The sequence below is a fragment of the Falco naumanni genome, chromosome 7, assembly GCF_017639655.2.
Source record: "Falco naumanni isolate bFalNau1 chromosome 7, bFalNau1.pat, whole genome shotgun sequence".
NCBI lineage: Eukaryota > Metazoa > Chordata > Aves > Falconiformes > Falconidae > Falco > Falco naumanni.
Window position 1 is genome coordinate 49,606,769 of NC_054060.1, and position 23,306 is coordinate 49,630,074.

The 23,306-nt window shown below is 42.6% G+C and overlaps 3 protein-coding genes across 8 annotated transcripts in view; 1 reads left to right on the forward strand and 2 right to left on the reverse strand.

Moving 5' to 3' along the window:
- Positions 1 to 2,390, reverse strand: part of CDAN1 (codanin 1) — a 33,152-nt gene extending 30,762 nt beyond the window's left edge. For 3 of the 4 annotated variants that reach the window (XM_040599916.1, XM_040599914.1, XM_040599913.1), the window contains exon 1: positions 2,259 to 2,377. In XM_040599916.1, the coding sequence (XP_040455850.1) occupies positions 2,259 to 2,354 (96 nt within the window). In that variant the 5' untranslated portion in view covers positions 2,355 to 2,377. Of the gene's footprint in view, positions 1 to 2,258 lie in introns of all 4 variants that reach the window. The other variant, XM_040599915.1, reaches the window with a different exon arrangement.
- Positions 2,391 to 2,562: 172 nt separating this feature from the next.
- LOC121090973 lies at positions 2,563 to 5,162 on the forward strand. Its single transcript, XM_040599917.1, has 2 exons — positions 2,563 to 3,299; positions 4,146 to 5,162. The coding sequence occupies exons 1-2, from the start codon at positions 2,831 to 2,833 to the stop codon at positions 4,802 to 4,804; spliced, it is 1,128 nt and encodes a 375-aa protein (XP_040455851.1). The 5' UTR covers positions 2,563 to 2,830; the 3' UTR covers positions 4,805 to 5,162.
- A 3,556-nt stretch (positions 5,163 to 8,718) lies between these two features.
- TTBK2 (tau tubulin kinase 2) overlaps positions 8,719 to 23,306 on the reverse strand; it is a 104,402-nt gene continuing 89,814 nt past the window's right edge. For all 3 annotated transcript variants that reach the window (XM_040601507.1, XM_040601506.1, XM_040601508.1), the window contains 2 exons: positions 17,250 to 18,520; positions 8,719 to 16,247 (listed from right to left, as the gene is read on the reverse strand). In XM_040601507.1, the coding sequence (XP_040457441.1) occupies positions 15,779 to 16,247; positions 17,250 to 18,520 (1,740 nt within the window). In that variant the 3' untranslated portion in view covers positions 8,719 to 15,778. The remainder of the gene's footprint in view (positions 16,248 to 17,249; positions 18,521 to 23,306) is intronic.

Genomic DNA, 23,306 nt, shown 5'->3' on the forward strand with positions numbered 1-23,306 from the left:
ACTGGCACCCCTAAGTTCAACATTTCAAAGACACTGATAATGAAGTAGCTACTTCTAACAGAAAAATCTAAAATCTGCAACTTCTCCATACCCTATGTGTCTATGAATGGCACCTGCTTCCACAGAGGGGTGCTATAACAACAGTTGTTTAAGCACTTTGGGTCTGGCAGTGTCAAATACAAGACCAAAGCTGCTCTTGCATTTCAATTACCTAATTTTGCTCCCTTGAGACCTCACAGAGGTCTAAACCAAGGCCTTGCAGCTTTTAAGGTATGTGGAAGAAACATAAACAAACAAACAAAAAAAGCCACCACAGACTCAACACATTTAAAATCTAAACAAGCGGTGGTGATCTTACAAGGGTAAATGTAGACACACACAAAAAAAAAAAAAAAAAAAGACTTTGTAAGTTTTATTTCCTGGGTAAAATTTCTTTTGTTCCTAACACTGCACCAGGTTTCTGTTTCCTGTCAATGGGAATCAGCACCACTTCCAGAAACAACAGAGCTGCTCTCACAGGCAGCAACTTATTCCTTACCAATATTAAAATCATTGCACACATATTCCTGTTCATTTATATTCACACCTCCACTACATGAAAAGTCAAGAAAGCAAATGCTATTTCTGCATGACTTTTTTGTCCAAAAGGAGGCGTGAAAGCATAGCCATTACTAGACTCCTACAATCCTTGACACTTAGGCTGAAATTCACGTTTGAAAGTATGAGACCGATTCAGCTTCCTGGAGAAGCATGAGACTCCAGCACAGCCTGGATAACAAGCCAAGCGGCCAAGACTCCCTGCTTTAGCACTCAGTGAAACAACCCAGGTCAGAACACAAACCCCATGAGGTGTCAGGAGATCCAACTTCTACCAGCAGCAGTCTGAAACTGCCAGGGAAGCTAGTGCAAGACATAGTCCACGGTTTCCTCAGGTGCCCCCTGGGTTTAGTGCAGAGGAACAAAGACAATTACAGTCTGTGCTATGCACAAGGTCAGGTAGTTTCTTCAGCTTTTCAGAGCACAACGTGCTTTCAACTCATCTTTCCATGTGCAAATCAATAGAGGTTTATTCCTCCATGGCTGGGTAACAGCAACCTGTTAGCAGCAACCAGCTGCCAACCGCGAGCCTCCCACTTGCTTTCTCACTCTGAAGCAACCAAGCTGCTCCCAGCAGCAAAAGGCAGTTGGCAACTCCCTTGTAAGGGCAAACGTTCTGGCCTCTGCATCCCTCAATCACGCAATGTGAGCCGAGCTGCCAGCATCTCAAACTTCACAGCCTCCACAGGTCTGCTTCTGCAAGTCACAGTTTAGGAAATACCAGATATCATGAAATGCTGGTCCCTTCTTCCTGCTGAAGTTCAGGATGACAGCGATACTCGACTAACTCATGGGGGTGACAGTAGCGAGTTTTGATTTTCATTAATACTAGGTAACGTGCACCGAGGGGCTCAGGCAGAAAATGCTTTAAACAGAGGTCACTTCCCCACGTTAGCAGTGAAACATCTGCACGCACAGTCCATCTACGGCGATAAACGCTTTTATTGCCACAGGAGCCCAGACTCCCCAGCCGCACCCTGTCACAAAACTCAGGCGACCCAAACGCAGCAATGCCCCTCTCCCTGCCCCAAGAGCCCCCTCAACACCCAGGCCGGGACACCGATCGCACGCGGCCGCGCCCCGCAGCGCCAGGCCCGAGGCCCTGGCACCGCACGGCGCCGCCGGCAGCGGGTGACAGCTCCGGCCGCCCCGCCCCGCCGCTTTCCCGGCGAAGGCGCGGGCAGCGTCGGCCCCTCGCGTACCGCGGCCCCTCGAGACGCCAGCTGCCCCGCCTGCCCCGCCCCCCGCCCCCCGCGGGCACACGGCAGCCAGGGCCCCCAGGCACCGCGCCACGCTGCCCGCGCCGGCCGCCGCAGGGCCCCCGCCGCCGCTCCCGCCCCGGGGCCGCGCGGCACCACCGCCCGCCGGAGGCCGCGGCCGCCGGGTCCGGGCGGGCTCAGCTCTGCGGATTTTAACGGTTTGCACGCCGCCGGCAGCCGCGCCTTTCCTCCGCTCCGCTCCGCCCGCAGCCCGCCCGCGGCGGGGGCCTGACCCCGCGGGCCTCGCCCCTCACCGCGACGCGGCGCGGCCGCCCCCGCCGCCGGCTGTCCCGCGCGGCCCCGGCCCGCGGCGGCGGCAGGGTGCGGGGGGCGGCGGGCCCGGCCCCGCCAGATCCAGCGCGCTGCGGTCGGGCGAGCGGGGCGACACCTCCCGTGCGTTACCTCAGCCGGGCGGTGGCCCGGGCCGTGCCGGAGCCACCGCACCACGGCGCTGACCGCCACCTCCTCCCGCAGCAGCAGCTCCAAAACGGCCGCCATTCCCGGCCGCCGCCGCCGCCGAGCACGCGCGCAGCCCGCGCCGGGGCGGGGGGGCGGGGCGGGGCGGGCGGCCGCCGGCTGCGGGCGAGCGGGCGGGAGAGCGGGCGGGAGAGTTCGCCGCGCGCGCCCGGCCGGGCCCGTCGCGTCCCTCCCCGCCCGCCAGGGCGGGGCGGCCGCGGGGATTCCCGCCGGGGAGGCGGGGGGGGGCGGGGCCGGCGCGGGCCGGGGCCGGGGCCGGGCCCGGGCCCCCTCCCCATGTCAACACGCGGGGCACGGGGCGCCTGCGCCGGTCCGTGCGCGTCTTTTCCTCTCATGCGCGGTATTTGCTTCCCCAGCAGGGCTCGGGGCCCGGCCTAGCAGCGGCGGCGGCGCCCGCGGGCCGGGGCGGGGGAAGGGGCGGCGGCGCCCCCCGCGGCTCCGCGCCCGCCCGGCCGCCGGCGCCGGGCTCGGGCCGCCCCGGCCCCCCGCGGCGGAGGATGGCCGAGGACTCGCCCAAGCGGCGCAAGGCGAATTTCAACGAGGCGGAGACGGAGGTGCTGATCGAGCAGGTGCTGAAGCACGAGCAGCTGCTGTTCGCGGCGGGGCCGGGCCGCGCCTCCCCGGGCCAGAAGCGGAAGGTGTGGGAGCTGATCCGGCACAAGGTGAACCCGGTGGCCGCCTGCCCCCGCGACGTGGAGGACCTGAAGAAGCGCTGGCGGGACCTGAAGCGCCGCGACCGCAGCAAGCTCTGCCGCCTCTCGCAGGGCTGCGGGCCGCCCGGCCCCCCCGCCCTCGGCCTCCTGCTGGCCCCCGAGGAGATGCCGCCCGCCGTCGCGCCGCCCGGCCGCCGCCACCACCTGCACCACCACCACCGCGCCTACGGCTCCCTGCTGCCCGCCGAGGCCGTGCCCATCGTGGGCGGCATCGACACGCTGGAGCTGCCCGGCGCCGTCGTGGGGGAGATGGGTGAGTGCGGGACCGGCCGCCGCGGCCCTGCCCCGGGCCCCGCGCCCGGCCTCCCCCCGCCGCCACATGCTCGGCCCCCGCGGGGAGCGCCCCGCTCTCGGCCTGCCCGCCGGGCGCCGCCGGCACCGGCCCCACCTGAGGGTGCCCGGCCTGGCGAGCGGGCTTCTCTCCTCGTAGGCGCAAACAGTCTGTAAACGCGCGCAGAACCGGGATGTTTTGCGCTGTGGGCCATAAAAAGGCGCCTAGGAGCGAGCCCTGTCCCGCGGTAGATGCCTGCCTGTGAGGCGTCGGACCCGGCCGCTGCGTTCACCCTGCGCTGGCCGTGCCAAGGGCCGTACCGGCTGGTTCCGGGCGGTGCAGGCAGTACAGAGTGCCGCGAGTACCCAGCGTTGTGCGTAGCAGAGAGGCATCGCGTTAGTGCGCTGCAACGATCGCCTTCAGTACCGAGGGATTTCATGCAATCACAGTGTTTCAGCAGTGCTGTTGCTGGCGTGCACGCGGAATGAGCCTGCAATGAACTTTGTCTCTCGGAGCCTAAAACTGCTTTCTGTGGTGGGGCCGGTAGGGGATCTGTAGCATGCAAATATATGGTTAACTGGTGAATGCTTCCTCATGGTTTTCGTCCCACCTGTCAAGGTAATAGGCGTTTTAAAAGCATCAAAGATAATGCAGTGCAAGTTAGAGTCTTGGTTCGAGGACTAATGTTAGCCCTTAGCGGACGAGAACACATTTCACCGAGGACGAATATTAGTTCTAAGTGGATGAGAACACAGTTCGCTGACCGCCGAGGTCATGAAGTTTCTCACTGACTCTCCTTTGCTTTTCCTCTCCCCCCATCTCCTCTAGGGTTTAATGATGATCCTGGAACATCTCATCAATCCAGTCTTGAGAAGATGAACCTCAAAGAAGAGATAGTAGTGAAAGTGGTAGAGCCAGAAGAAAGCTCTGAGGACATGGCAGTGGTTCCGCCTAGCCAAGAACAACTGCATTTTCTGGGGACATCTGGTGGTGGTTCCTCTGGGAAAGTAAAAGCCAAAACAAAAGGCAGATCCCAGGCAGACCAAAATGAAATAACTGAAGAGGACCTAGTGCAGATTCAGCAGACCCAGATGCAGGTGATCCAGTCTGGCTTTGACAGTGTCAACCACAATCTTCGGCTGCTGCAGCAAGGCATGCAAGATCTGAGTAACAGCCTCAGCATCATGGCGCATACGCTTGTTGCTATCAAAAACGTCTACGTGAAAAACAACACTGGCCCGACGACGTATGCCACTGCCTCTACTCAAACCACGGCTGGGTACCTGAGCCCAGGCTCCCCCCAGGTCTCTTCCGCTGAGGACAGAGGTAGAGTGCAGGTGGCTGGAAGCAGCAGCAGAAGCAGCAGCTGCAGCTCCAGCTCCATGTCACAAGAACCAGGTCCTTCAGAGTTTCCTAGGCCCCCCCTGAGAACCATTAAGAAAGAACATCCAAATGGCTGCTACTACTTCTGCTTTGCAGATGTGTAAAAACTTGAATATATGTAAAGTGACTGTGGTGTTAGGTGCTGTTGTATGTTCTGCTCCGGCCTGTGATTTCAAAGGAGCAAAGTGGACTTGCCTCCCACATTTTTCCCAGTGGGAAACATTTTGCTATAGGTGGCATTAAACACTAATTACCAGTCTATTGTTTGTTAACTCTGTGCAGTTGGCTAATAATTTTCTTCTGTTTTCTTTATCCTCTCATTCTCTTAAAAAAACAAACAAAAAAAACCAGATTTATTTTGACTAAGACTGGTGTCTGTATCATCCTTTGTTTAATGTGACCTTTTGAAAAATAAAAGGCATGAGTGGGGTAAAAAAGTAACATTATGGTTACTGACCAGCAGGAGCTGTCTTACACAAGTTGCTTATACAAACCTCAGAAGTAGTTGATTTTTTTTTTTAAGTACTAGTTTTTTCAATAATTATAATGTTGGGGGTGTTTGCTTGGTGGTGTTTTTATGTTTTAAGCCTGCGCTGTGCAAGGCATCACAGGAAGAGTGACGTACCTGCTTACTTTAGGAATGGTTTAGGACTGAGCTGTTGATTCAATTATGAATGTACTCAGAATTCATACAGCACTGTTCCACTTGGCTATTGTTCATTCCCAGCTTGTCAAATGCACCTTCTTCACAGAGGTATTTTGTTTTACTGCACTAGCAGGGTAGGCTCGCTCTTGTCACAAGATTAAAATAGAGAAATACAGCAAAAAATAGTAATTGATGAGTAATGCCTGTTTTTTACATGGAATAAATTTTCTCCATATGGTTTATGAGCAGGCTGTATCTGCAGCAGATTTTGCAAGACTTCTGGAATCAATACCGCAACATTTGAAATACAGAGAGCAAAAAAGTTTCCTTATTCTACATGAAACAGTAGATCGGCTGTTAAACAAATTACAGGAGGCAGGAGCTGACTTCGCTCCAGATGGTACAAATGCTCCTGCATAGTTTCTGAAGCGTTCCTCTTCACGTATTGGAGAGATGAATAATATCTTCCATTCTTTTAACTATATATCCAAGGAAGAAGAAAGACAAGGTAGAGTTGAAGGAAAAAGCAACCTGTTAAGTGTCAACTCTAAAACAAGCACAAAGGAATCATTTTATCCTAATGTGAAAAAGAAAAACCTCCTTTTCACATTTAGATAGGAAGAAACTATTGTCACTGGTGCTATTCTTAAGATGTGTTTAAGGCTTATATGTTAAGAGTCGCTCTCCTTTGCACAATTCAAGATTAGCAGAGGTGCTGTGTTCTTATGTCCAGTGTCCATGCTGAAGGGGAAACAAAAAGCTTCTCACCTGTAATTTTATCCAATGACCTGAAAAATCATGCAGTTCTCTTCTTAAGCATTTACCACCAATATTAAAGTTCTACAGATAAATATGGCCTATACCAATGACTAGCTGCCTCTAGTTTTTGCATCATTTTGCACAAGCGTTCCTACTGCAAGAATTTAGCAAATGCAAATGATGTAGAGAATGGCAACCCAATTGTCCCTCTCCCAGCAGCATAAGAACATGCAATCCTGGGGTAAGATACGTCATTTTTGCAGTCAGTTTTGACAGAACGCTATAGCATATGAAAACATACTTTGAAGTACTACTTCTGCCCTTAGACCATTATGGTATACCAATCACGCACACGTACGTCTCAAAAAACAACAGCTGCTGCCTAATGAAATGTGAATACAGGGTAGTCATGTTGTTAGCAAGTGCTTCCCTTCAGTATTATAGATGGAGTGAAATACGCAAATATCTCACAAAATTAAAACATAAGCATTGTTAATTGGGATTAACGCCTCGAAGAAGAGGAGATTCTTGTTTTCAGGTTTATCTTAACACAAGGAGATGGTGTGGGTGACAGGTATCACTGCCTTATTCCTAAATTGCTCGTTTTAGCAGGATTAGTTATTTCCTGTTTTTAAATGTAATGTAGAGTCTATTTTGTTAAAACTTCCCAAATTCACGTGTTGGAAGCATTATTTCTCCCCCATTAGTACAGATGGGCTGTCTCAAGCAGTGTTTTCTGTAACTGAAGAAGGCATCCTTCATTTGGATTTTGTTCTCATGTACAAAGACGACAATTAACGCTACTGTGACATTCCAGGTAGATTAGTAAACTGTGATCTACAGTTTACCTGGTCCTTCTGGGCAGCAGTTTGAGCTTGTCCAGGTTGCGTCAGCCGGTTCTTACCTTTCTGACTTTTTTTTGAATGTTTCAATTCTTTCTCTAACTTAATTCTTGAATTTCACTTACAACAGCATTTCTAGGGAGAGCTGACTTCTGTCTCCCACATAGCTTTCTCATGTTTGAATGCAAATTTAAATGAGAGGCAGGCACAGTGCAAGTGCAAAGTGTAGCAAGATCCTACGAGTGGAGTGGGCAGACTGGATCTCCTGTATGAATGAAGATGACAAAGCCAGGCAATGCTAGAAGACACTTCAGTGGTCAGACAGCTACCAGACCTCAACAGTGTCTTTGTTCCAGTCTTGCCTCTTTCCCACAGTCTGCCAGTTGTACTGATACTGTATACTGAAGCCAGATGAAACCCACTCTTCCATTTCTGGTATGATCCAGATTTACATATTTAAAACTAGGAAGGATACTGAGCTACCTCTCACCAGTACAGAGTGAGCAAATTTGTTACTTTAATCTTCATATTAATACAGCTGGCTTGCTATTTATTTATGCGCCCTTTCTGTGATCAAACGGAGGTTCTGTTGGGACCACTAGAAGCACATGCCATCCAGAAGCATGCCGTTAAATTTCTGGCTGCTCTTAACAGAAGATGAAACATAATTTTCTCAGAATGTTACTGTGTAAATGAATTCCCAATTTGTTTCCTGTCATTCAAAGTAATATGGGCTATTTATATAAGTGACAAAAGCTAATGACCTGGTCAGGAAGCTTTAATGAAAATACTACCAATAATTTGAACAAAAGCAGAGCTGGCTTTTATTTTGCCATATGTGCAAGGCCTAACAGTGATAATGCTGAGAAAGAGAACCAGGGAATTTTCTCCAGTTCATCTGCAGTTCCCTAAAAACCTTGCTCTGCTATGCAATGAGCAGGCAGCATTTTGCACAGCATACAACGGCTAAGGCATGCAGGCACACAAACCACAAGTATAAATTTTGAAGATATTCTACTCTACTCTTACCTAGTTTTACTAGAAAAAGAAAGGAAAGGATCTTAGAGGAAACTAGAGCAACTAGTAGCTTAACACTGCATTTCCACAGAGCTCAAACTGCTCAGATTCAGTTTGTTCATTTCTCCGCTAGCTGCCACTTTAGCATACTATACAGAGCATGACAGGTCTCTTCAAGAGGCTGTAAAAGCTCAGTGACTATTTCCAGATAGCTGATCATCTCCAAATTAATCAATTATGGTGGCCTCTGACTAAATAAGAAACTACAATTTTGAAAGGGGGGGGAGGGGATGGATGAAAAAAAAGAAGTAGCTGGCCTTTCAGAACAAGGCTGGAATCCACCATGTCATTTCTAAAATTGATCTGATTGGGTTGTGGCAATCATTCGTTGTTTGGCTGAATACAGACAGTATGGATAAGAGCATGAGCAAATAGAAAGGGAGGCTTCTAAGGAGGCCAGCTGAGTTTTTCTATTCTTATTCATATACAACACATGAACCTACTAAATCAGTAAAACTTCGATCGATCCAATCATTCTGAGTTACAATACAAACATCCAATTCATGCTGCAGTAGGACCAACAGACATTTGCTTTTTGATTTCTTCTAATGGAAAAAAAACACAACCCACCATCACTGTCAAAGCACTTTCTCCATTTAAAGTACAGGGTTACAATAATAAAAAATACTGAAAAAATTCAACTGAAGTTTCATAAATAATTAAATCATTATACAAACACAATCAAGAATTGAAGTTTTGCATGCTGAATGAATATTTTATTTAGAACCAGTTTATAAAAATAAAATACAAAATAATTTGAAAACAAAACTTAAAACATTGTACAAAGCCTTGATATGGTACAAATGAGAAAATAAATAATTACAACTTTATGTACAAATGACCGTTATAAGGGCATTAACTCTTTATGTTCTTGGGTGCCTGAGCAAACTTAAAAGGAAAAGAATGGCTTAGAAGGTTTCCAAGGAGGGGAAGAGAACTGCAATTACTGAGCAAGAGAATTTGAAGGACTCTACATTTGTCTTCCTCAGTGATAACAAACAATCTTGGAACTACTTTCCACTTAATTTAATCATGCTGCAGATTTTACTATCGAGTACTTAATTTCTTATGGGGTGACAATATTGTATTTTTAATTATTACACAGTTTTCATGCTTTGTGGTACTGCCCAGAGATTTTAGATTAGTAGCCATTGGCTGGCAGCTTCAAAAGTCAGTACTTGTCTGAAGGCATTGCTGGTGATTTCCTTAATTTACTAGTTTGGATATTCACAGGAAAGCATTTGAAAATTGACATCTGTTAGCACAAGTACTGCAACTCATCCCTGGGCTGACTCTATAGAAAGAAAGAAGTTGGGGAAGAATTTCAAATCTTGCTTTCTAGCCAAGGAAAGTTAAGACGATACAAAGAAGGCTGCTAGGCAGCCAATCCAGATCTCCAGTCAGACAAAAAAAAAGTGAAATAGCAAAAAAAAATAAAAATCCCACCTCACCTTGTGTCAAACTTTTATGACCTTGCCTGCCATGCAGTAGATACCTGTTTTAAAGGATTTGAAGCCAGGTAGACCAAACTAATTACACTGTATCTTTTAAGTAAGCTGGTCTGCTGTTATTATAGGTCTTTTATATAAAATTTAGGTCAAAGATCAAGTGATCGCAAAAGGAAACAAATACCTGTAATTCAAATAAATGTCAGCTGAATTCCCACAGAGTTGTGGATGATCAGGACCTCATATGAGTAGCTCACTTACAGTATTGTTTTAGAAGAAACCACTTTGTACTCTTGGCCAAAGCTGGCTCTCGGTAGTAATTCTTACAGAAAAGTAGAGATCAAAAGGCATGTCATGTCGTATTAGTAACCAAAAAAAAAAGCATTTTGCAATTTAAAATACAGCAACTGCAAATACGGTATTTATAGACTGAGTTTATTCCTTCAGTCCCTAAATGGGAAAAAACAAAACAAGACCCTCTACTGATTTTGATGAGAGTTTCACCTGCACAGGAACAGCAAGAATTCCCAAGGATCCAAGCTCTTCATGTAGCGGAGAAACAGAAGCAAAACACCTAAATGGCATATGCTAACATTTGGGATTGTCATTGTTAAGAGAGAATGTGTTAGCAACAACGGAGAGTAAAAATCAAGTTACATGTTCAAACTTGGATGGCTAGAGTAATTGCCAAGTTTAATATATTAGACTTCAACACAATACACTCTTTTGCACTTTGCCTTAATAAAAAAAAACAAACAAACAACCAAAACCTCAAAGGTTAGTATTTTAAAGCCTGGTTATTTAAACCACAGGAAAATGAGCGATAGAACTTTTCAACATTGGACAGTATCTTAAGATAATTTCAGACAATTATTACACAACTCAGGCTGACTTTTACTTAGTGTCTTTTTTTACAAATGTTGTGCGTAGGGAAAAGGAAGACTGGCTTCAAGCAGACAGCTGAGGTATTCTTGTGTGAGGTGCGTGTTTATGTGATCTGCATGTATTAGCTAAGAAATGTATGACCTCTGCTTACGTATTGCATGTAGTCAAAACACTGAACCTCGCTTCCTTTCACCAGCATTACAGGTTACTGAAAATTGCAGTAATTGCAACCAATGTCATTTAAGCCAAAAGCAAAACAGCAAACAAAACCCTTCAGTTCACTGCCTATTTGATTAGCTAAAAGTAGAATAAAAATATTATGCACTGTTCCACAAGTTTCAGAAATAGGAACAAGCATCCAAAGCTTTTAGCAGTTGAAGAAAGGAATCACAGATAATTGTCAAGGCTTTGATTTATATAGCTGACAGTTCTCTGACTACTTGTAGTGGAAAAGCATACTGAGAATGCAGCATAAGGAATCATGGTGTTTACCTAAGACACCTACACAGCCCCTTGCTCGCTGGAATTGACAAGACAGGCATGGCTTTTGCCAGCTCACAGCATCAGTCCTGCATGAAAAAATTAAGATCAATATATTATAGGCCTATAATGAGAAACTGGTTTGACTTTGAGCTCTCTTTTATTCTCCTGTTCCTTTTCAGATGATTCCTCTCTCATTTAACATTGATTGTAAATAATGGAGGTACATATCCCTAGTTTGCCATTAGACCCTTTTAAGAAATTGGAATAATCACTTTCTTCTTACCAGAATTTACGCATCTTAGTGTTCCACAAAAATGTCCAATTCATTATGGAAAAATTCTATTTACAGGAAAGAGACTGTACTGTAAGTCTGGCTTCGTGTGCATTCTCAATGAAGAGAAAAAGAACATTTTTTTTTTTTTTTAAAGCATTACAGTCAACCATTGCGTAAATGTTACTGCAATAAGAAGGTCTTATGGGAGCTTTGCCCACATAGGACTGTAGGATCAGGCCTTGTAATATGGAAAAGGCAGAATGAGAATTAGGGCATAGCAAATTATGGTAGATGGGAGGAGATCAGAGCAAATCAAAGCAAAACAGGCCTTGGCTCACTCTGGCAAATAAATTCCAGTAAACAGGATGCAATAGCTGAGACTGTTCCTATCTATATGTATATACACACATATGCATGTATGTATATATGTATCCATATAATATACAGTATCTATATAAGCGTATATATAGATACACTTACGTACAAATGTGTATTTATATATATAAAACAAAAATTGTGTTTTCCCAGCTACAATTAATAAGATAATACTACAAATTGTAAATGATAGAGCTCTCGCAAGTCTTTTTCAGCTGAAAAATATTTCAAGCTATTTTTAAATATATAGGACCAGATCCTCCTCTTTACATCAAGACTGTTTAGTGAGTTACGTGAGAAAGCTTGATCTCAAACATGCAGACTTCAAGGCAAGAATATGTCCAGATTTCCCAGGATAGGATGTGACTAGTGGCTGTAACGAATGCCCCGCATCACTCCCCAGGAGTCTGCCTCCCCAGTAACTGTATGTAACTAGCAGTTAAGACCTCATACTGCTCCTGCCTTTGAGCAGTGAAATTTTCTATGCTTACCGATCCTGCTCAAGTAGTAGATGGGTGCCTAGCATCCTACCACTTGCCAGTGTTGCTCTACTGTATCACACCTTCTATTACTTCTAACAGGGTTTTGCTTAGTTAGTAATTGGCATTTGTAATTAATAATGAGTTTTATTAGTATTAATATAGATTTTTGAGGTTGCAATTTAGATTGATTATACCATGCAATACTGCAGCATAAAAGTCTGCGTGAAATGTCCAGTCTTTTCAAGTTCTATTTTAGTTTAAAGGCTTCATGCCTCTATTTCTCTAAAAAATGCTCCAAAGTGCTGGCCACAACACAGGAAACACCATCAAGAGAAAAAGCGTGTGCAGCATCTGCATCTGCTACATGTCATGGCTCCACTGCACTGCCCTACAAAGAAAAGGAGGCTTGAAGAGGGCAAAGCAACAGCTCCTTGAATTGTATTGTTTCCCAGCTAAAAAACCCGTGTAAGCTGCTCCATGCTATGCAGAATAACTGTAACTGTTTCATACAATGGAGAAAAATCTTCCCTGTCCCTGAAAATTTTTTGCAGATAACCCTCTAAACCATTCATTCACACTCTGTGCAAGGGCCACACACATACATTGGTGGTTTTATGCAGTCAGTTGCATATTCAAATATTGAAGCTTACAGAGTTCTTGACGATTATACAGGCCCTCTAGAAATATTAAGCTAATATTTATGCATGAGTTGATCAGCTGACCATTACCTAACTACATTAACTGATTGCTACATTAGACTATAGTAAGCAATTCTGTAAACTTTTGAGGGGAAGGTATCAAGCAACAAAAAACTCCAGAAGAGCGGGTACTTCATGGCAAGTTATTCACAACCACTCCTCCATTCGTATCTTCATGATTTTCTCACTAGATCCTGTTGAAACTACAGCAAAAAGCAACTTCGGATATACAGTCCTTTTACCTTTTTCTGCACTGAAAAAGCCCAGGTCATGAATCACGATTGATATCTCTTTCTCCATTTTGGCATAGTTTACTATTTTTACATTGGCAAGTAGTTCAAGTTAATTTCTACAGCATTGACTTTACATTGTAATATGTAACAATGGACAAGTCTGTACTTTGAAGACAGTTCTTTCTCACCTTTAAAGCAATTACCTGTTTCTGGAGATACTGGAGAGAAAATACAAACTCCTCAACTTCAGCATTTCACACAAGGATGCATAAAGTTGGTACCTATTAAAGCTGACCATGTTAATGTAGGAATAATCTTACAAGACCATAATGAATGCTTTTCAGAAATAAGGGAGAGGAGAGGAAAAATAATCATGGTCTGCTACACCACCTTAACAAACAATTCCAGCAGTGCCCAGGGCAAAAATAACAGAATGGCACCAAATTCTCTTTATGGTATACCTAAGGAAACATGAGGAAAATAGGAAGGAAAAGATGGAGTTTGTTGTCACATTTGTCTGTTAGGTATCCGTTGACTGTCACTGCTCCTATATGATGAGTATTTGTAATAATTAAGAACTCACATTATGAAATAAAAATTAGTAACGACAAGCTCTACTTGTAATCAAAAATAAAAATACCTTTGAGTCTCTGTTCTTGTTCCATATGCAAATGCGCACACAAAATTATAAAGAAAAAAAGCAAGCTGCAAGACAAAACATTGGCTGGTTGAAAAATCAGCAGTCCTTCAATCTTGTACCAAGGTATAAAGGCTATTAGAATTTGTGCATACCAGAATTTCTTGGGGCGAAATAGAAGATGTAATGCCAAAAGTATTCAGGAACTAACAGAAAGGGAGCTGTATTATTTGTGGTCCATAAATTACAAATGAAAAATGAGAAAGAATGAGTTTATATAAGCATATACATATGTGTATATATATAAATATTTATATTATATAATTTACCATGAGGACATGCAATTATTGGTATAGCACCTATTATACAATATAATACAAAGGATTAGGACTTTCCAATGGTACAGTTTCTTCAGAAAAAGCAGGTATATCCTACCTATTGCATTCATCTGTAGTGCTTGAAACCTGAATGAAATTAAGGTTCCACACTGTGCTACATTACATATGGGAAACGATATACATATTCATCGTAAGAAAAGGAAAAAAAAAAAAAAAATCAACATAGTCTGACAAAGCAAGTGAAATTCAGTGCAGCTCCAGGGCAGCTTTAATGCAGCATTAGAATGTGTTAGCTCAGAGACAAAATATTCCCTTTTTAATCCAAAGGTATTCATTTGGCAGAGGTTAAATAAAAATGCACGGATGCTGGCTGAAGAGGCATATGACTACAGCAAGCAGATCAGTAACTGACAAGTCCCCTATGCATCCAGCATCACCACAACAGGAATAATTACGGTGAGCTGGCTGCATCTTTCTCAGGCTTGTGTTCTTGTGCATTACTATCCTGACCCACTATTCTCTTCTGAATACAGCAAAAGGTGCTGTACCGTTATGTTCCCTACAGAGATCCAAAGCTGGAGAAATTAGAACCCATGGACTTTACTGAAAGATAATGAAGCCTGGCTATCAAAAAACATTTGGGCAAAAGAATGACAAGAATCCAATAAAAATTATAACTCAGATTGCTTTCTGTATATTTTGCTTTGATGGCTATTACTATTAACAAAATTTTGTAAAGGTGTTAAGTATATTTCTGTCACCTATAACCTACCAAGTTCATGAAGTAGATAATCTCCTCATCTCTCTTCCATCTTTCTTGTTTTTATAAAATGAATGACTAAAAAAGCAAATCTGGGTTGGTAATCATCTCTGCACAGTAAGATCAGTGGCTTAAGTGAGCCATAACTAACAGAAAAACAAAAACCAGCACAAACAAGGGTTCTTTTAGCAGATGAATTAAGGGGAAAAAAGGTACGTCAGTTTTCTAACTTGTATTGCAATTTATCGTAAATCTGCAACATCCACTGAAGTGCAGACATCTCCTCCTTCCTCTTATTTCCTAGACAGGAATGCTTTTCCGAATTCTACCAAATGCAGTTTGAAGAACCCCACTATGACTCCCAAAGAAGCATACGATACAGAACTGGGAATTAGCTTCTTGGGTCCTAATTAGTACTAAACAAATTTCTAAAGAATATAGCTATAAAAACGTCTTGGCAGATGTCAATATTAATTTTTAAAATGTCATCAGTGTCAAGAAGGGGCAAGGTATATGATACTTCCTTACATAAAAAGGCTGTGCCATGGTACATAGGGAGAAGACGAGCACAGAGTGACTCGGAGATGGTCACTCAAAATGGAAGAGACTTCTAAGGCAGAAATAAAATTGTCTTCTAAATTGTGTGCTTTTTTAAAACTGCAAGGACATGCTTGAGCACTATTTATCTCCCAAGTGGTGATGTCATTTTGGGAATAATTGTTTCAGGTTTTCTTACATACTACTTGCGTATGTAATGCCTGAAATTATTAGGCCAAACCTTTTAGCTAGGTAAATTAAAACCAGAAATAAATATCCTTTTAAAACACTCACCTTAAGATATTTTTCACTTTAAATACATTGCACCTCTTTGACTGTCTAGTCATCTTTATCCTGGCCTCCACTTCCCCTCTTGCAGATCTGCTTGCTGCCTGCTCTTAGGCAATGCCTGGCCACTTATTTACACAGTATGTTTTCTCATGAATAGTTTATGATGCTTACTTTCTTTAAAAAGCGCAGATTCAACACCTTTTTTTTTAATGTATTTTTTTGATTTTTTTTTTCTTTTTTTAAATACACAGTACACAGACATAACATGCATCAGATTTAGGAGGAGGCTTTATACCTTGTCAAGGCCCAGTTCCTATCTGCTAAGCTTAGTGGTTGATTTGCTCTTTCCTGTGGGAGTTTTAGTGTTTGGGGAATGGTGGAAGGAACTGCCAGATCCTTTCAGACCATTCTTGCTTGGTTTGTTGCAGCAGTGCTCTTGTTGGCAGGATCTCCTAGAAGATGAGGAGCCTGAATGGCTAGGAGGTGATTTACTCCTCCCAAGATGTGGGGATGAACTCCTCTGATCATGATGGGGTCTCCCAGCCCGGGATGGAGAAGAACTGGCAGTACGGGGTAAAGAAGAGCTCCTAGGGGAGGCACTGGGACTGCGTCGGGGGATGACAGGGCTTTTGGGTGGTGTTTTTGGACTATGTGGAGATCCCGGGCTCTTACACTGGGTAGAACTCCTTGGTCTTTGAGATCCATTCTGTAGGATTTGAGCCAGACGAGAGATAAGATCTGAGTCCGAGCTGCTACTCCCTAGGACTCTGTATCTGCGTAACCTTAAGAAGAAATGAAGAAAGATTATTTCTGTTCCCATCTATTCACTAAAGTTCATCTAGAAACACAGTATCACTAGCAACTACAGATGAGTTTACATTGCAGAACAGACATCTGGAGCTGATCTTTCGTATAAGGTAGAGGTGTTTGGATCTAGGCTTTGGCTTCTGTATTGTTCAAATCAACACAGTATTTCTATTTGCATAAACTCACTCACATTAAACAGCCTACGTGTTTACAGGATAACTGAAATGTCCTGGTGGTGCTGGAAGAAGTACACTGAAGAGCACTGCTTATTGCCTGTTTTGGAGGAGTACATCCATTCCTGCACACCACCAATACACTCCTGTGCACAATTTTAGGGGATGACAAGGTACACCACAACTTCCTTCAGAGGATTTCGCACTACTGTATCAAAATTGTCCTTATCCTGGTAATGTAGGCACTGAAGAAACTAGATCATGGTTGTCTGTATACAGAATTGGCAAAGGAGGGCTTCTAGATTTCACTCTGCCCTCCTTTAATTAGCTGGTTTTACTTAGCCATGATCTAAGCATAGCTAACTCACTCAGTACTCACGGCTGGAATCTCCAAATTCTTGAATACTTAAAATGTCTACAATAAGAACAGTTTAATTTTCAAAGGGGCTGGATATGACAAATCCTGTTGATCTCTTTGGGTTTGTGAATAATCAACAGTTCCAGAAATGTGACCCCACTTCGGAAAAAACTGTAAAGATTTAGTTATAGATTGACAGGTTTCAAAATACTGAATACACAACTATAGATGTATAAGGTTTAACGGTGAAGCAGGCTCATTCTTGTGTAACAGCCTCTCCTCATTCATTCTCCAATGTAAGATTTCTCAGAAAACTGAAGTCCAGCATTTAAAAAAATATTAGTTAAAGGATGGAACTTCTACAGGATTTCACACTGCATAGTAACTGCAGTCTAGCTCAAATCCATTTTCAGCCCGCAAACCTGTTTCTATTTTCTCTGCATTACCTAGCTTCTACCCCAGGTCTAGTAGGTGGTTTTCCTGGTGGTGGCCGAGGAAAGAACTGAGCTGAACTTGAACTGGTGACTTGATCAGTGGTTGCCCACGACACTGGCCTTGGAATCTTGCTTTTTCTGGACTGAGGGCTGCTTGGAGATAAAGAGATGTCTTCTGTCTGCTTGCTGAAATGAGAGTCCAGTGTCAATCTAGAAAATGAGGATAAGACATTATCCTCAGAAAACTGTACTGGAGCAGCAGCCATTTTTTCCTCCAGTGACTTATCAGAGGCACTTGAGAGGTCACCAAGGAAAGATTTGAGCTGTCTCTTTTCCATAAGTAGTCTGACCAAGTCTGTCTGATGGGCCTTTTTTAGAAGAAGTTTTTCCTTTGCTGAAACAGGAGAAGAGGACTCTGACGTTGAGTCTATCTCTTGTGCTAAAACTGGGATTCGGCTCTGCCTGAATACAAAAGGAGATTTAACTAAGTCCTTCTTAGATCGATGAGAATTCTCATTTTCTGAAATACAGTGGAATAACTCTCCATTTCTGGGTGCGTTTTTCTCTTTTTTGTCCTCCTGGTGCAAAAAAGTAGTAAGGGCCACTTGGTGGCATTTCAAGTCTTGGATATGAACTTCTTCCTTATTAGAATGAAAACCATTTTCCTGAACTGGTGCTATTTTGCTTGCCTGTCTATTAACGTGTGTGTTGGTAAATCTTGAAGGAGAAAATTCTGATGTTTTAGGTGCTATCGACTTCAGAACCTCATCTTGATTTGGCACCAAACAGACAGGCCTTGGCTTTGATTCTTCAGCAGCTTCAGTACTCGTTAGAGGTTCTTCCTCTGCAGATTTTGAGTTTCCTGGCAAAGAATTCTGTTCTTTGCTTAGCATTTCAATGGCATCCTCAGAAACCACCGGAAGCCTTTCTTCCTCAGCTGCCTCCACAGGCATATTTTCAAGTTCTTTCTCTTCCTGTATCCCACTATGTTGATCAGGTAGGTCCTTTTGGCCACAGTCCAGGATGCTGACACATTCTTTGACAAGTCCTTCCCTGTCAAGCACCTCTTGGCTGATATTAAGTACCAAATCTTGCCTGCTGGCACTAGCTGGAAGTGCGTCTTCTGTTACAACCAAACCTGGCAAACTTTCCTTCGGAGAGGAAAGTTCCACAGTGTGTTCCACAGACTGAGCATCCTGCTCTCTTTTCTCTAGCTGGTGGCCATAATGAAAGCTCTCCGAAGCAGACTGTGTGGATGCCACTGAAGGTCTGGGTATTGTTATCTGCATTGGAAAATTAGAGAAGGCAAAGGTGAGAAACTCTGGAATGTTATACAGATTAACATTCTTTAAATAGCACTTTTGATTCCATGTCTTCAAGATGCATTACAGAATGATTCCTATGACTCACAATGTTCAAGTAATACCCAATTTCGTAATTTACATCTAAATAATTAGAAAAGAAAATGCTCTATCACCCCAAGACAGAAATGTGTAACAGGTAAAAACAAACATAAGCTCAGTGGAAAATGTTGCAGTTACCAAGTAACCCTCCTGGAAATGAGATCCAGCCTAACAGGTAGGCTTTTAATTTATTTTACATTAGTTTGAATACCCTTAGAATAAAATATAAACACACAATCTTTAACAAGTGCACAACAATATTTTAGACAAGTACAGAAGACAAAGAACACAGTGAGATCCAGATTCAGGAATGGACTTAAATTTCCATTTAGGCAGAATTTAGATACTTCGTTAACAAAACAATTAACAAAAAACTTTATTTACCTAATTAAATACATCCATACCTGTAATACCTATATTTTTTGTCCAGAAAAACTTTCCCGAATACCCAAATTTTAGCTGTTACCTTCCCTACAGAAGCTTACGCCTCGTTTTAACCAAGCAAACTGGTTAGGACATCTCCTTACCTAAGGTCAGTAAGAGCTTCACAAACTAAATATTCACACATCTAAATCCCCTAACGGGTCTAATCCAATAGATACACCTAAAGCACTCCTAAAACCTAGATATAGTATTTAGTCAGAGTCCCTTTGAAAAACAGTCGTCATGATGAGTATTGCCTCTAGCACACAGCTTAATTGTTAGAGCACACGTTCAGGAAACCCCCACTCTCCACCTGAGGGACATTAACCCACTTGCCCCAGTTCCCATCATGTATGGAAAAATCAGAACAGAGTTGCTTCTCACCTTCCCTGCTGAAGTCAGGCCGTTGCACCAACAGAAATGCAAGAGTTGTGAGGTCAGAGGGCGACAGTGCACACACAAAAGTGAGGGGAGTTTTACCTCTATGGCCAAGGGAGGAATGCGCTGTCACGTTGAGAGGAGTCCTAGATTCTGGTTTATACATATTGGATTGAGTCATTTGTAAATGACAGTAAAAAAACCTCAGGGGGCTACCCTTACATCTTTCTCTACATGTATAGAGCGTTCAGCTCCTTTTTTTCCTGGTATTCTTTAGCCTCATTAACTTGACACAGTTTGAGTTTGTAACCCTCAACAGAAAGTGGAAGACTGGAGTCTGGGTTTGGGCAAAAAGACTTTCTTGATGCACTGATGGTAGAAGAGACCACTAGTGGTAGCCTATTTCCAGTGTTGTCACGATTCTATGTTACAAGACAGATTTCACTTGACCTTGCTGCAGAAATTATACACGCTGCTGAGCTTAACAGGTTTTTGTAAGAGCTAGTACATTGGTACTACTGGGTGGTAGAGACCAAGCTCATCTGTCAGGACCTGTAACAATTTACACTGTGTACTCAAATTCACAAATATAGAACACCTCTCCAAAATAAAAAATGGGAACTGACAGTGAAGGAGATTTCTCAGGTTTCCCATGAGAGTATAACAGCATCATTGACATTCTTGCTGATTTCTTTTTCTTTTTGCATTTTTTTCATAGTCCTGTACAATAAAATTTTCATCATTATGGGCACACATTTACCTCCATGAAACACAAACATTCAACTGATATTATAAACAGTTCACTAAAACAAAACATGAAACACAAATCACAGGCATAAAGTTGAATTAGAGAGGACAATTATTTATGTTAAAGAAAATATTTCTATACTATACAATGCATTATGAACCTCTCTAATTTACCTAATGCAGTTTTTGGACCTTAAACTAAAAATGTGGAATCGTATTTTTGAGAAATTTGGAAAAAAAAAATTTGGGAAAAAAAAATTCCTTAGTTTTATAAATAGGATTAGCTGTTAGGCTACAGCAAGTGGTATTTTTCACTGGAATGGGGGCGGGAAGAGCAGAAATGTAAGGTAATTGAACTCTTGTTTTCCTAAGTAGACTTAAGCTGTCTGTAGCATCTTCCCCAGGTTGAGATTTATTGAAATAGAGGAAAATTTCTCTTTTTTTCTCTATTATTGAAATAGAGGAAAAAGCAAACCACAACAAAAAAAACCCAACACTTAAGACCTGCAGCAAGAGGCTACTTTTTGTCTCCCTGATAATTTGTTTACAAGTTTGGACCACTACAGTCCCTTCAAGTTTGCTGAATTAAAATAGCACATTCAGAAACAAACTGAAGTTACTTAGTTTTGGCCAAACAGTCCTCCTCATCTCCTCTTACTCTTGGTCTCAGTTCTTTCCTCTGAAAGAGACACTATTTCTCTTTTGAGTTAGAGAAGTCTTTCTTACTTCAAAAGCTTTCTTATGAGAGAATCCAAGCACATTAGTTTTGCTACAGAAATACCAGAGGAAGTAGATTATTATTTTTTTTTAAAAAGCACATTTCCAGATTAGGTCAATTAGTGCCTAAATCTTGAGTGTTAAACAAAAATAGTTTAGCAAGAACTCTCCATAGAAAGGAAAAGGTATAAAACCAGAGAAAAAAATGAAGAAAAAAGGTCTAGGAAACAGGGCAGCTCTTCCACATGTTTCCTTACCTCTCTAGAAAGTTGCCCTGAGGCAACACATCTCCAGGTATTGAAGGACTCGCTTTCATATTACAGGAGAACATTTTTTGGTCTGTCACACAAAAATCATCAAATCTCTTAGGAATTCTCAACTACAAGCTGGGTAAAAAGTGGGTTCATAAAATTTTACTGCAACATAGTCCTTGGCATAGCATGTTCAGATTTTCCAGAGATCACTTGGGGAGCTGCTGTCCACTCAGCTTTGTCTCCAGCTTGTTTCAATACCTTGTTCCCCAGGGCTGCAGGCAGAATCCCCAAAGTAAGAAAATCTGGTAAAATATTTCCTTTTCCAAACTTTTCACTTGATGAGCTAATCTGGTTGCCAATTCAAATAACACAGGAATCAAAAAAACTGAGTTGTCTTCCACTTATTTGAAGAAGGATGGCTTCCCTTCAAATGGCTCTGGTGTCCTCTCAATTTTCAGAGGTAAGACAACCTTAATTATTTGCTTTTAGGAAGATATTTATCTTCTTGGTGTATTTCCAGAAGTGCTGCAATTGTGTTTAACTCCTCCTTTGCTCAACCTCTCTTTTCCTTGTGACCTCTCTCTCATATGTCAACTCTCTGTTAATGAAAACCAGCTCTGACCTGAAATTTATTTACATTTTTCAACAGACTTTATATCCTTTGTCACATCTGGAGAGAGAATTTCCTAGTCTTTCAGGCCTATCTTGGCAAACTCAGATTTAACCCTTACACCTAAGAAATAGAAGTTTGTTGAACAGCCTACAATAGAACAGGCAGGAACTACTTATGAAAGAAAAACACTGAACAAGTGGAGGAAAGAACCAGATACTGGATGACTAAGTACCATCAAAGACTCAGTACTACTGAGTAGTTCACAGTCTCAGAAATGGCTTTTTGAACATATAGATCACTTTCTTGATTTGTGATATTCTTCACTAACAAACAAAAGCTTGTTTTCTCAGATGGTAAATAAACCTCTTAATAGTCTTCTCAAGGCACAATAATCAAATTATATCCCTGTTGGGCTTGACATTTCACCTATACATGCAAGACATTTAAATGGGTAATCATGCAGAAGTGCTTTTCATGCAAGGGTTGCTACAACTTCAGGTGCAGCTTTAAGAGAGAAACAACAGAGCAAGGCCAATTTTTAAAAAATCTGGGAACATGTATGAGAAAACAGAACTTGCATAGAACTGAATCCTGTTAAAACACAGAATCATAGAATGGTGTGGATTGGAAAGGGCTTTAAAGACCATCTAGTGCCAACCCCCCTGTCATGGGCAGTGATACAAATGCTTTCATTTGGAAGAACTTGGATGTAATAGTCAATTATTGAAGAAATGGAAGAAGCTTGTAGATGATCCTCCTAAGGCCCCTTGTAAGATTTCTCTGGATAAAGCATCAGCTTCTTTATTTACAAGGCTGGCCACTACAGATAACTTCACGATTCACACTATGCAGGATTCTAAGTAAAAAGACTGGAGGAAGTTTTGAATCTGTTAAAACAATTTAAGGGGGGGGGAAATATATAATCCTGTGGCCTTAATTATCCCGTGGTCTTCTCACTCTCTTGTTTGTGAAACCTTGCAAGACAGAAGTCAGAATCAAGCAGTCTGAGGAGGGCTGATCCCAAGACATACAAAATAACCAATTTATCTTATCATTTAGTCTAATTCAGGGAGACAGAAATCTCAAGGTTATTCAATACATGTCTTGTTACAAAACAAATAATAAATGGCCTAACTTGTAAATTTTTTAAAAAATCATAATCATAGATAATCCTCATACTTTCTTTTCTTCTGCCACTAATTAAAATCGTATGCTATGAGATTTCTATGACTAGTCATGTCAATTTTGTAAAACACTGAACCTAAGGAACAAATAATACAATGTGTTATGGGCAATTCATCTAAGAAGAAAAATGTGGGGAATAGAATTTAAAATGCTGCCTCTCAGCTCATTATGATAATCAGTTTATAACACTATCTACCCGATTATCACGATTTCCATAGTTCAGCAGAAGTTATGCAATGCAGCAGATTACCAAAAATGGTTGAGACAATTTATGGAACAATGAATTTGAGGTTCTCCTTTCACTCCAAAACATTGGAATGAAATTATTACCACCACAGTCTTGAATTCT

Coding starts and splice junctions, on each gene's coding strand:
- LOC121090973 (XM_040599917.1), top strand. CDS start 2,831: ATGGCCGAGGACTCGCCCAAGCGGCGCAAGGCGAATTTCAACGAGGCG. Junction 3,300..4,145: donor CGCCGTCGTGGGGGAGATGG/GTGAGTGCGGGA, acceptor CATCTCCTCTAG/GGTTTAATGATGATCCTGGA.